Source organism: Periplaneta americana, chromosome 15, assembly GCF_040183065.1.
Source record: "Periplaneta americana isolate PAMFEO1 chromosome 15, P.americana_PAMFEO1_priV1, whole genome shotgun sequence".
Lineage (NCBI taxonomy): Eukaryota > Metazoa > Arthropoda > Insecta > Blattodea > Blattidae > Periplaneta > Periplaneta americana.
The window spans coordinates 117,632,666-117,646,495 of NC_091131.1; the positions used below are offsets into that span (position 1 = coordinate 117,632,666).

The 13,830-nt window shown below is 36.1% G+C and overlaps 1 protein-coding gene across 1 annotated transcript in view; it reads left to right on the forward strand.

Moving 5' to 3' along the window:
• The first annotated feature begins 11,277 nt into the window (after positions 1–11,277).
• Positions 11,278–13,830, forward strand: part of LOC138715666 (ATPase inhibitor mai-2, mitochondrial-like) — a 28,714-nt gene continuing 26,161 nt past the window's right edge. The window contains exons 1-2 of the mRNA XM_069848735.1: positions 11,278–11,382; positions 11,501–11,633. Of these exons, the coding sequence (XP_069704836.1) occupies positions 11,318–11,382; positions 11,501–11,633 (198 nt within the window). The 5' untranslated portion in view covers positions 11,278–11,317. The remainder of the gene's footprint in view (positions 11,383–11,500; positions 11,634–13,830) is intronic.

The window sequence follows — 13,830 nt, forward strand, 5'->3', positions numbered from 1 at the left end:
TAATAATATCTACATTGGCATGTCCATTTTACTTTCCTACCCAAAGCCTTATTTATATGTAGAATTGCTTTTTTTAGTCCATTGTTTAACGGCTCTGTATCAATTACTAGGTTATTTAGCGTCGATGGAGTTGATAACAGCGAAAACTCTAACTACGTACTTGTATACCACAAGTGTCAGTAAGGATTTTTTCCAATCAAAAAAATTCAGGCCTGATTGAGACTCGAATCTGGACAGCTTACGTGATAGACAGAAGGTCTAAACCACTCGGACACCGTAGGAACTTATGCTATGATATAAATATTAATTGGAATGCCGCTTCAGATATATTCGTACATTTTCAAGTTCGATTTCCAACAAGTCCATGATATATTTGTGTGCAATAATATTATTTATAAAATATTACCTTATCTGACATCAAGACAACGTTTTCATTCAACACGTTGCATGGCTTATATCATCCCTTCAGAATACCACTGATATGTTCTCACTTCTTCCTCATCCCAGGCTTTTCTCCTATATTCCCCTCATTCCAGGGCCGGTAAGCTAAGTCTATATATGTGCAGGGGCGTACGCAAGGAGGGATTACCGGTTTTGAACTCCCATCTTGAACTTAAAAAAAAAAGACCTATTTAGATTTGAGTAATTTTTGTGCATAATCGTTTCCCCCTTTTCTAATTTTTCACTGTCAGAGTAACAAAATCTACATCGACATAAGTTATAGTCCTCCTACTACTCCTTCAAAATAATCCCTATGCTTGGTCTGCGGCACGTTCGAATTATAACAATGCTATCTTTATTATAGAGAGACCTACCTCCCAATACCAATCTTGTAATAAAATGAAGCTGACACAATATGAAATTTAACTTGTGAAACATATTGAAAAAAAAAATGACAGTTATGCAGTGTAGATGTTGTTATATTGTGCATTGTCGATTTTAAATTCATTTGAGAGCGGTATTCACCCATTCGTTAGTTTGAGTTCTGACTTTATTGTGAAACGTTCGATTCACGTTTTGTGCATTTGACAGTTCATATTTTTAATATAAACTTCACATTATCGTTCTGGGTTCCTTGATAAGTCTAACCGACCGCAAAGTTTTTTTTAGGGAAAAGGCGTGTAGTGATTCTTGAGAGGTAAGTGAAAATTTCACATTGGCAAATATTTCTTCGCAGCCGCAGCGTGACGATGTTGTCGCGAACGTTCTTCCAGGAACTAGTTTCACATCTCCCTGTGAAAACTCAGCTAATAATAATAATAATAATAATAATAATAATAATAATAATAAACATTTTAAATACCGATAATGTAAATTATAAACAAGTTTAATAATGACCGCGTTCTTGACAGAACTCTGCGTACGCCATTGTATATATGTACTCCTCCCATACTTCTGGGGTGTTCTGCCGTACTTTATAGATCTACATGAGTCGTCATGTCCCCGCCAGGAAAGAAGGAAGAACCAGAAAGACTCTGGTGCCTCTTTTGCGGTTCTTTGAGTCGTCTACAAACCATTAACATTGTCATATACCAGTCCTTGGACAAACCGGGAGGATCATGGCTGACGTTCGATTCAGCGCCGTACAAACACAAGGTGCCCTGTTTTTGGAGACGGAAATGAAAATGAAAAAACAATTGTGAAAAATGTTGGAGGAATGATGAGAGTAAAACGGTAGAACTACATGAAAGATCTTCACAGACTAAGCTTATTTGGTCAGATGAGATTGAGGATTCACCATATGATTACCTGGCATTTGTCTTAGGTAGACAACATACTGCATCGGACATTCTGTATTCGTCAGTGTGCAATATGCTGCCGGCCTTGCAGTTTAGGAAAAGGTCGGGGAAGAAAACAAAAGCAGTTTATCAGCCCAAGCGAGAATCGAACCCAAGCCCAATCGAAGTCCAAAACGGCAAGAAAATGCTCCTATCACCTGAACTACGCCGAAGGCATAAAATATAAGTTATACGGAGCACTCCGAAACATAAGCATTAATACTAGTCGTGACAAGACAGACTTTTAAGAACAACTTTGCGGGTGTTTGAATGTGCATATTAACACAATATTTTCTGAAAAATATTATTTTGCAAGTCTATTTTCTCCATAAACTGTATTTCGTTTATATTTCTGATAAAAATTCATTATTCGTCCCTTTTCTTGTCACAGTTGGACATGAATAAATGTACGAGACGCATCCGAAATTTAAGATCCGTTTTGTAATAACAATAACTAATAATTACAGCTATTTGAGATGAGGTAGGGCTTCGCATGAGCAGTATCTTAAAGTGACTCTAGCCAGGTTTCCTTTTGTCGCAGTCTTGTAGTTGTTTGTTGTCTCTGTGAGTAGTTTATGACGAATGGTATAATAATTAACCATTCCGCCAGAAGCGAGATTTTTGTTAGTGACTCATCAGTATCACAAAATCTAGACAACTTTGCGAGGTTTATGGGTATAATATTATGACTGTTATGAGTAGGCCTAATAGTAATATTACAGACTGTTTGGCTGTGAATGGTTCTCATTTTGAGTATCTGTGGTAAAGTTTGGTTAGTCACAGTGTTTTGTTTATGTTTATGGCCTACTCAACATGATTTTACATACTTATATGTCTGAAGTTAGAAGTCCACGAAACAAGTTTTATACAATATAGTTAAAAGACATGAAACGGGTGAATGGCTAAAATGTCTGCACATTCATACGTAAAATTTAATGGAGATTTGGAATATGTAAATTTTAATATAGGGAGCCATTCAAAAAATTAAAGTTTACTGCCACACACTGTATAACTGAATAACTAACTTCTTTTTTCGAACACTGGTATCATATTGTATGGTTTATCTCCAACAACTTTTGTATAAAACTTTTTTTTTGTTGTAAAATTAAAGTTTAAAGTTATTAGAAATATTCCATACTTATTCTAAGAGAGATGAAGTTATAGGAGAATGGAGAGAGTTACACAAGACAGAACTGCACGCATTGTATTCTTCACCGGACAAAATTAGGAACATTAAATCCAGACGTTTGGGTTGGGCAGGGCATGTAGCGCGTATGGGCGAATCCAGAAATGCTTATAGATTGTTAGTTGGGAGACCGGAGGGAAAAAGACCTTTGAGGAGGCCGAGACGTAGATGGGAGGATATTAAAATGGATTTGAGGGAGGTGGGATGTGATGGTAGAGACTGGATTAATCTTGCACAGGACAGGGACTGATGGCGGGCTTATGTGAGGGCAACAATGAACCTCCGGGTTCTCTAAAAGCCATAAGTAAATAAGTATTCCATACTTAGTGTTTAATCTGTATAAATGCAATAACAAAGACTAATCTATCTAAAAATTTACAGTATGCCGCAAAACAAACAACACTGAAATTATCGCTCATTTGCTGTCCATGTTTCCCCAGTAACCAAGTAATTATTTATTTTATATGACTATTTCGTTTATATGACGTCATTCCATTTTCGACCAGTGAAATGTAATGACATTTTGAATTCCAACCAATCACAGTCAAACATTGCGATAATTTTTGCAGCAAGATTTATTGCTATCAATTTATCGCATGGTCGTTCTTTTGTTTAGTCGGTGTCACCAACTGTTTCCCCGTAAATTGATGAGCATGAATTCATTAAGATGCATATACACGGTTAAACTGTTCTTTCAACTTTATGAATTCAAGCAATGAACGCAAGATTGGTTGCTAATATTAATTAATATATTTACGCAGTGAAGACGAAGTTCAAAACGGTGCATCATGTAGACACAAAATCTTGATGCATCTTAATTGAACGTACAGTGCGTTTTAAACTTGATCATTTCAATATTCTTCCCAGACTGCATGCATGCGCGCATGGAAAATTGAACTGTGTAGATGCAGCTTCAGTCCCGTTACACACTACAGCGAGAATGCGTTTATCGATCTGTGGAAAATGCTTTCCTGTAGCACGAAGTAATGGTCGATATAAGGCACAGCTGACACATGGTCCCGCGCCCACAGGTAACTAGCCTAATTGTAACCTATAAAATGTGTATTACGTGAATGAAATTAAACAACTAATAGAAAGTTAGATGTTCAAATTTATGTAACATCAGCGCATATCAAACCCAAAGACCTTCTATATTATATACAAGGTCTTTGATCAAACTCCCTTCCGTATGGCGTAATAAAATGTGTTTTAATTATCTACATAGATATGGCTTCACTGTTTAGCAACATATGTCTCGCTGTAGTGTGAATACATAAGCATTGCTATATAGCTGTTTCCATACAATGGGCATATTACGTAGTTATTGGTTCTCGATGTAGTGTATAATGTAAAGACGAAGTACTTCCACAACTTCATCTCCTAATTCCATGTCCATTGTAGGCTATCTGAAAAAATTACACTCCTTCATTCAGATTTGATAACTACGTTTTCAACAATTCTTCATTTAATTAATGTATTAATCAGGTTATTTGTAATTATTAGACCTCGGATTTTAGGTAAAAACCTATTTTGTTCCTCATGATATATACAAAAGAAAAGTTGTATATATACGATTTATGGAAATATATGTTCGAAAATGGTGATCCTATACAACCTAAAAATACATAATTTTACGTTAGAAACTATTTTTACCTAATTTTACATTTTCCAATTTCATATTGGAGCGGTTAAATGGCAAGTTGTAGCCGATTTAAGTGAACACCATATTTTAACGTTTTGGTGGCTACTTCATTCACACACAACCCCCAGAATGTCTGGAGGACCACACCTGCTGTTGGTCGACGGGTCCATTGGACCTAGTTGGGGGATCTTGTTGATCACCAGATGTCCCTCCTTAAGCCACTGGAGGACGATTTTAGTGCCATAGCAGGTCAGCACTAGGAACAGAAAAGTAGAAAGAGGAGGAAGGAAAGAGAAATGAACCCCTAGGCCTCGAATGCTCTAATGCCGTCGGGATCGAAGAAAGTAAGAGTTCAGTCAGAGGACTGGATAGGAAAGGGTAAAGAGGGATTTAGGTATTGGATAGAGGAAAATTATACCAAATTCAGTCATTAACTCATCAAGCTGACCAGTGCTAATTCATGAGTAGCCCCTCCCTTTAGTTCAGCTTGTAAAATTATGCTTACTAACAGCTGCATCACGGGAAGGTAGGAATGGGACATTGGGTATTTGTCCAGGTTGGTTCCTTAAAGCCTTCAATGGGAAGGATTAATGGCTCTCCCCCCTGTATCCGACAGATACCCTTTTGCAGCCCTATTTTAATAATTTTAATACTTCACCTTTCATAAACGACATAGAATATGTTCAAAACCAAGCTCTCAGACTCATTACTGGTGGAATCAAAACAACTCCAATAGATTCTATGAGATTCCTCACTAATATTAACAGTATCAAAATGACAATAGAAGAAAAAGCACTGATTCAATATGAAAAACTTATCAGATTACCAGGAAAAATTGGCATTCATACAGTCCTCTCTGTAGATTGAAAACTCAAAAAAGTTTCATATCCTTGATTCAAGAATTAAAACAGAAAATCAATATCCCGAATTTAAAAGAAAACTTACAAATTAAACCAAACCCTTTAACTCTATTAAATATAGAATATAATCTAGATTTAACAGAAGAAATACTGAAATCAGAAGTAAACACTGAAATACTGAAATAATTGTCTTTAGAGACAATTAATACTAGGTACCCTCCACAAAACTGGCTTCATTTATACACCGACGGATCCTTGATCTCCAGAGAACAAGGTGCCGGTGCAGGTGTTACGTGCTGTCTCTTCTCACTTTATAGATCACTTGGATATGAAACAACAAGTTTTGATGGTGAAATCATTGCAATAAATGAATGTCTCAGGAATCTTCTATGCCACATCAATAAATTTAAGAATGCAGTTATATTGTCAGACTCCAAAGCAGCTATTCTATCAATCGTCTCTAAACACACACCTTCATCTCAAACAGCAGAAATAACTAAAATGCTCTCTCAATTAATATCACTCAATAAAAGAATTGTATTCCAATGGATACCATCCCATTGTGGAATCCTGGGAAACGAGAATGCGGATGCTTTAGCAAAGAAGGGCAGCACTGCTACTTACAGACCTGTTACTAAATCTACGTATTACTCTGTGAAGAGATTTATTAAATCTACATACTTAGACTTCAACAAACAAAATTTGATAACACAATCCCAAGGGAAAAAATGGAACTCTCTGCATCAAAATCCACAGTTAATTCCCGATTTACCACGAAAATCGTCTGTGGCTGCATTTAGATTGGCAACAGGCCATGATTGTTTGGCTAAACACCTGCATAGAATTGGAATATATCAGTCCCCTAACTGCCCATTGTGCAACTCAAACCAAGAAATGGATTCGGAACACCTCAAAATCTGTGCTTCATTGGCTGGTCATGATAATATCTTTGAAAAATATTGGAGTGCAAGAGGTCAAATGACTTTATTGTCAAACGCCTGGCATTAGAAAACAACAACAACAACATTTTCCAATTTCTACAGTTGGTAATATGGAAACGCTGTGTAATTCTGTATGCCAGTCGTGCCTTGACAACAATCGCAGCATAATTCATCTCCTCTATTCATTACAGTGTGAGATTTCATAGCGAAGACATTGTATTTAGTGGAAAGTAAAACACACCGAAAGTACCGAGTAGCAGATTATCTCTGATTCGGCAATGGATACAAGAATTTCCTCATTTCTCAACGGATGGAAGAATTATTCACTGCGATGTGTGCCATAAAGAGGTGAATAAATTTTATAAATTTGTGTAACACTTAGCATTACGTTAAGAATTATCGAAAATGTAGGATACTCTATGTATTGAGTAGCTTCTAACTAAATAATTCGGAAAAGATTTTCTTTTTATTTTCTAAATTTCACGTTAAAACAAACTACGAACGCTTGCCGTAAGGGCTACCGCATTTTGCCAAGTAGATTTCATTCACAAACACTTCATGAAAATAATTTAATTCATGAATTTCATAAATGTTATTGTTATTTTTAGGTACGTTGTGAACAAAGGTCACATTTAACCCAGCACGTTAAAGGAGCTAAGCATCAATCAAATTTACAAAAGAAATCAAATTTTAAGCAAACGTTCACGACCACTCAACAATCAAACGCAACAAACCGAAATGAATTTCATTCAGACTTGTTTCGAGCCATTGTTGCAGCAAACATTCCTTTCAATACACTTGAAAATAGCCAGTTCAAAAGCTTCCTAGAGATATACTGCCACCGCAGATTTCCATCTGAATCCACTTACATTACATACATTACATACATTAAGCGGGGTAAGAGAAGATATAGGCGATTCATACGTGTGGATCTCTGTCGATGAGACAACCGATATATTAGGTCGATGTGTAGGCAATCTAATCGTTGGAAAATTGGATCCTAACACACCATCTGTACCTCATTTGGTCTGCAGCACGGAACTAAAAGAGACTAACCAGGAAAAAGTTGCCCACTTTGTTAATAATGCTCTCAAAACACTTTACCTCAACAGTATAGATGAAAATAAAGTGCTAGTAATCTACACTGATGCAGCTCCGTACATGATTGCTGCCGTTAAATTATTTAAAGTATTTTACCCTGCCTTGCTCCATATTACTTGTCTTGCCCATGCCATGAATCGCGTAGCTGAGACGATACGGCTTGAATATCCACAAGTGAATGAGCTGATTTCCACAGTCAAAAAGGTTTTTATTAAAGCACCTACGAGGATTCAATTATTTCGAGAGAAACTTCCCAATGTGCCACTTCCACCAGAACCTATTCTTACCCGATGGGGAACATGCTTACAGGCCGTGGAATATTACAGCAAGCATTTGGAGGACATTAAGAACTTTGTTTTGAAACTGGGGGAGGATACAGTGAGCATTACTTCAGCTAAAAAAACTTCTGCAGGACCCAACAATTGACCGGGATATTGCATTCATCATATCACATTATGTATTTCTGGTTCCCATTATTAATGCTCTAGTAGAGTCTTCAGGCAACCGGTCTACACGCAACTGGAATTGATAGAAGAGGTGACAGAAAAAATCAACTTGGTTCCTGGTTATATTAGTGAAAAAGTTTCTGAAAAACTCAAATCAGTGCTTCAAAAAAACCCAGGACTGACAGTTCTCCTCACAGTTGCTGACATCTTGGCTGGCAAAACACCTGAACATGAATGTTCTGTTCACTTGCATCTAATACCAACATTTAAATATGCTCTGGTGTCATCAGTTGATGTGGAACGCTCATTTTCGGCATATAAGATGGTGTTATGTGAGAAGCTATGCGGTTTCTCAATGGAAAACTTAGAAAAGGTGTTAGTTGTTTACTCTGGCTCTAATTATGGACATGTACAATGAAATAATGTCAAATGTTTCGGCTAATTTGTAACGGGAAATGAAATAATGTCATTTTTTGTTCACCTATTTTTGTAATTTTAGAACCTATTTTGATTTGTGATAGAACCTATTTTAGGTACCTAATTTAAGATTTTTAGGACCTAAAAGTCCGAGGTCTAGTAGGCCTAATTATATTATAAAATGTTTAAATTATATTATGATTTCAACAGATAATGAAAATATATTTATGTTATACCGGGAATAATAAGAGAAAAGTGCATTACATGTAATTAACATTGTTAAACCTGTCTTTCGCTTTTCGCAATTGGCATTACTGAATAACATCCAATGTCTTTATTGCAGTAATCGATATTCAATCTATCTCAACTTCACAAAGTCTGAATAGGTTAAGTATTCGTAAATATACAATAATTAACAATTTGTGAGCGAATTTTAGGGATATATTATTTATATTTTTATTTTATTCGCGAAATAATCCTAATAAGTGTCACTAGAGGTCTGTGATTATTACAGATAGTTTTACATATTGCATATTCAGTGTTGTGGTTAGTGCTACAATTATGAATCTCACAGCAGAGGATAAGGTGTTTACCGTCGAACATCATTTCTGGTCATACGAAGTGGGGCTTGCTCCACGTTAAAGGGTAGTACCAGGAGCAATTTAACAATGCTTCACCAAATAATACAACGTTAGCTGTCGTCGAGAAGTTACGTCGTACGGAGTCTTATGTCACCTTGCATATTATAATGACTTACCTTGACTTTCAGAGTCTGTTTGTACTTCCAGTACTCCGTATGACCAGAAATAATGCTGGCACGACCACAGCAAAGGAATAAGATTATGAGATTTGAATTAAAAGCCATTTGTAAGTGAGTAAGCGTGATTTCTTACGCCGAGGGGCAGAGGAATGCATTGCCATGAATGGACGTCACATTGAGCACATCCTATGAACAAGTGTTCAGATCTTAGAAAGTATGTGTTGTAGGACCCATGTTTATTAGACTTTTTTGTTTTGATGCATACTAGCACCTCCTAAAATATTGGATACTTTCTTTTAACACCCTGTCTAAATGAAGTCAAAATATTTCCTTCTTTAACGTGAAAAGTTTATGCGCTTAACATTCGGGAAATCTGGTCACACTTTCTGTTAATAGAGTGATGTAATTAATTAAATTACAGTAGACCTTGGAAGATTTATATTCTGTTATGTTTAAAATGAAATAGATTTAGACACAGCCACCGTGATAAAACATAAAGGAGAAATGTGACCTCATAATGAAATCATTTTTAACTTGTAAAAACTTAACGAAATATTCAACTTAATTTTAATTTAATAAAACATAATTATTCTCACACAAATAGGGTCATTAGTAAATGCGAAGAGTATGAAGGCAGAAGTAGTTAATTTCATTCATCCATAGGTCACATTCACTGCAAACCCAAAATTCTCCAATCTTTCCTATTTTCCTCCTTCCTCTTAATCTCCGCATATGATCCATGTATCTTAATGTTGTCTGTCATCTGATATTTTCTTTTGCCTCGAAATTTTCTTTCATTCACTATTCCTTCAAGTGCATCCTTCAGTAGGCAATTTTTTAGACAGTAACCCAGCCAATTTCTCTTTCTTTTCCTTATCAATTTCGGCATTACTCTATATTCGTCCACTTTTTCTAGCACAGCTTCATTTCTTATTCTGTCTGTCCATTTCACACGCTCCATTCTTCTCCATACCAAATGTTTCTAGTCGTTTCTCTTCATTTCGTCATAACGTCCATGTTTCTGCCCCATATAGTGCAACACTCCACACAAAGCACTTTACTAATCTCTTCCTGATTTCTTTACAGAGATCCACAGAATATGCTCTTTTTTCTATTAAAAGCTTCCTTTGCTATTGCTATCGTTATTTTTCTTCGATTTGCTCATACTGCTCACAGCTGTCATTTAGCTCCAGTAGCACATATCTTATTATCGTCCTCTCTTCTGCTAACAACGCTATATCATCAGCAAATCTTATGCACTTTATTTTTCTTCCTACTATCACTCTTCCTATGTTCTGAAAACAGTTCTTCACTAAATCCTCCAAGTAGATGTTGAAGAGGGTACGTGAAATACGTTAATAAATATGACCTTCCAAAACTGCAATCCGTTTTGATCCATCTCTTATGATTTAGGAATTAGGTCCATTTTTGCTTGGCTTACGCAACTGCTATTCATGATGCAATAATCATAATAACTGCAAGTTATTCAACGTTCATCCTGGACTCAAGGTTCCCTAATAATTTTTTGTGACCACATGAAACAAGATCCTATGATATAGTGATACCAAAGATTCTATATTATTCTCTCACGAAATAACAAATGACACTCATAGTTTAGCCTGTGGGTTAGCGCTGGAGGAAGTCATTTTGTGAAATTTTACACCGGTAGAAATTTTATATTTACCGGCGTAAGTTACGGTACTGCTATATTTACTGGCCTTTTATGAAGTAATAATAAGAAAGAAACTCTTTCAGCTTTCCCAATAACGGGACTGCCTCATTGGACAAAGCATAACACACAAGTGAAAACAAAAACAGACCACAAAAGAGAAATGTAGGGAACAAACAAAAAAGGGAAATTAAGTACAGGAAGGATAGTAGCATACATGTAACAGGCCTAAACATAATAAACTGCAATGACCTGAAATGTGAAATAACTACAATATTACGATCCACTGAAATTTCGCTACTTCAGTGATATTTTTGAAACGAAATTTCTAATTAAAATCGATTAATCGATTATACTCAACTGTTAACATGATGATGTCGACTAATAAGATGATGTGAATTCTATGTAAATTTAGCCACGGCCGACTGATGCTTGCTTCGCGAAGGGAGCATCAAGTCGACCGTGATTTAACAAACATATTAAACGTTTAGATACGTCAAGAAAATTAATAAGTACAATGAACAAATTACCTGTTTTGAATAAAACATTCGACCAGATTCGTAGCATGTTTGGATTTTTGAGGTAAGAAATCTTTTAAAATAAAGAAGTCAGCTAACAAATTAAATATAACTTATGTATCAAGATAATGATGTTTCATGATCTGAGTGCCAAAACTTAAAAATTCTTCACTTTATTACAGCAAACTTCGCTATGAACAGCAACATGCTGCCAGTGGATCACGTAAAAGTCGCTGGGGAGGTTCAATTAGTGAATCTGGTGGGGCTCTTGCAGAAATGGGAGCCGTTAAGGAAAATGAATATTTTTATAAAAAGGTAACTGAGATTACCAAAAGTTCCAGTCATAGCTCAGTTTATTAAAATATAGTTCCTAGCAGCGGAACTGGGATTTGATCCCAGGTAAATATGAGATTCGTGGTTGACAAAGTAATAATTGTGGAATGGATTTCCTCTTAGTATTTCAATTCGTCCTATCATTTCCCATTAAGACAGTCGCTCTTTCTAGTTTAATGATGATGATGGTGATGAAGATGATAATAATAATAATAATAATAATAATAATAATAATAATAATAATAATAATAATAATAATATATCGTCATCCTAATTGAAGAGAGTCACTTTATTAGAGTTTTCGGTAAATTAATAGGAGACATGTTCATGCTCTTATTTTGGATTTGCTTTAAGTAGGTAATGCAAACAATTCTGTTAATTGTTGTTCGTTGGTCCAAGGCACACATCCATTCTTCATTACAGTCAAATGAATTTCCCTGGACCAAAGACGTTAGAAGCACCTTCGGACTTCAATTATAATTATTAGTCAAAGGCGCCTGCATTCTTTGTTTACAATTTGTGGCATAAATTAAAGAAATAAACGCTATACTTCAGAATACCGTGCAAGGAGCCTACTTATGTACAAAGACTGTGCAAATTAAAAATAATTAAAACACATGTTTTTATTGATGGCACAAGGGTAGATAAATAAATATTGGGTTGGTGCATAAGTTCGTATCGTTTTTTCATAAGTTTATTAAACACGTCAGATACACATATGAGAGAACTTAATAATGAACAATATATTCTCCTTTACTATCTACAACGGTCTGCCAACGCTGGAGTAGTTTTTCGATTCCAGGCCTGTATAAATCGCAAGGTTTCGAGTTAAAGAAGTCATCAAGCCATGTTCGGAGCGCATTTTCATCCGGAAAGGAATTTCCTTGAATGTTGTTCGATAGAGAGCGGAAAAGGTGAAAATCTGAGGGCGCAAGATCAGGTGAATAAAGTGGGTGGGGAATGACTTCCCAACCCAACTCCTGGATAGTGTTTAGTGTCAGTTAGCAGCGTGCGGACGGGCGTTATCGTGGAGTAGCATTACTTTATGCAGTCTTGTTCGTTTTTCTTGGATTGCGTGTGCAAGATGTCTCATTTGGTGGCAATAAATGTCGGCAGTGATGGTTACACCTCGGGGAAGCAATTTGTATTACAGCACACCCTCGCAGTTCCACCAGATGCATAACATTATCTTTTGTGAATGCGCGCTGGCCTTTGTACGGGGAGTTGTTTTTTTTTGTTCGGGATCAATCATTGCTTTCTTTCCTTATGTTAGCATTAAGACACCATTTCTCGTCACCAGTAATGATATTGGGTAGGAATGTTCGATGTTGTTCACGAGCCAATCGATGATGAGCAACCAAAGATGCACATATGGCTACCCGCTGATTTCTTGTGGTTTTGGCTTAGATTTTTTACCTTGCCCATTGAATGCAAATGTCGCACGATGGTGAAATGGTCACAGTTCATCACATTTGCCAGTTCTCGGGTACACTGACGTGGATCATTGTGGAGTAATGTGTTTAAATGGTCTACATCAAACCCCGAAGGTCTTCCTGAACGTGGAGTGTCACTAATGTCAAAACGGCACTCCTTAAAACGAGAAAGCCATTTTCTTGCTGTGCTGTCTCCGATAGCATTGTCTCTATACACGGCGCAAATGTTTCTGGCTACTTTTGCCCCTCAATGTCCGAGTCTATCACGAAAACAGTCTACTATAAATATGAGAGGGAACAGTTCAACCATGTAACTGTGAGAAAGACAAGGGACTGATTTCGTGATAGACTGGGACATTGTTTGGCTATGAATGGTCTCATTTTGAGGATCTGTTCTCAAGTTTGGTTAGTCGTAGTGTTTTGTTTGGTTTTATGGTCTACTCAACATGATTTTACATACTTATTTGTCTCAAGTTTGTTGAAGTCCACGAAACGAGTGTAATAAATAGTTTAAAAAATATGAAACGGGTGAATGGGTTAATTTAAATAGAGGGCGCCATTTAAAAAAAAATAAAGTTTACTGTCACATCCTTTATACTTGAATAACTAACCTTTTTGTAACACTGATGTCATATTGTATGGTTTATCTTCAACAGCTTTTATATAAAACTTTTTTTTTGTAAAACTAAAATTTAAGGAGTTATTGGCAATGTTTAATACTTATTGTTCACTCTGTACATAATCAG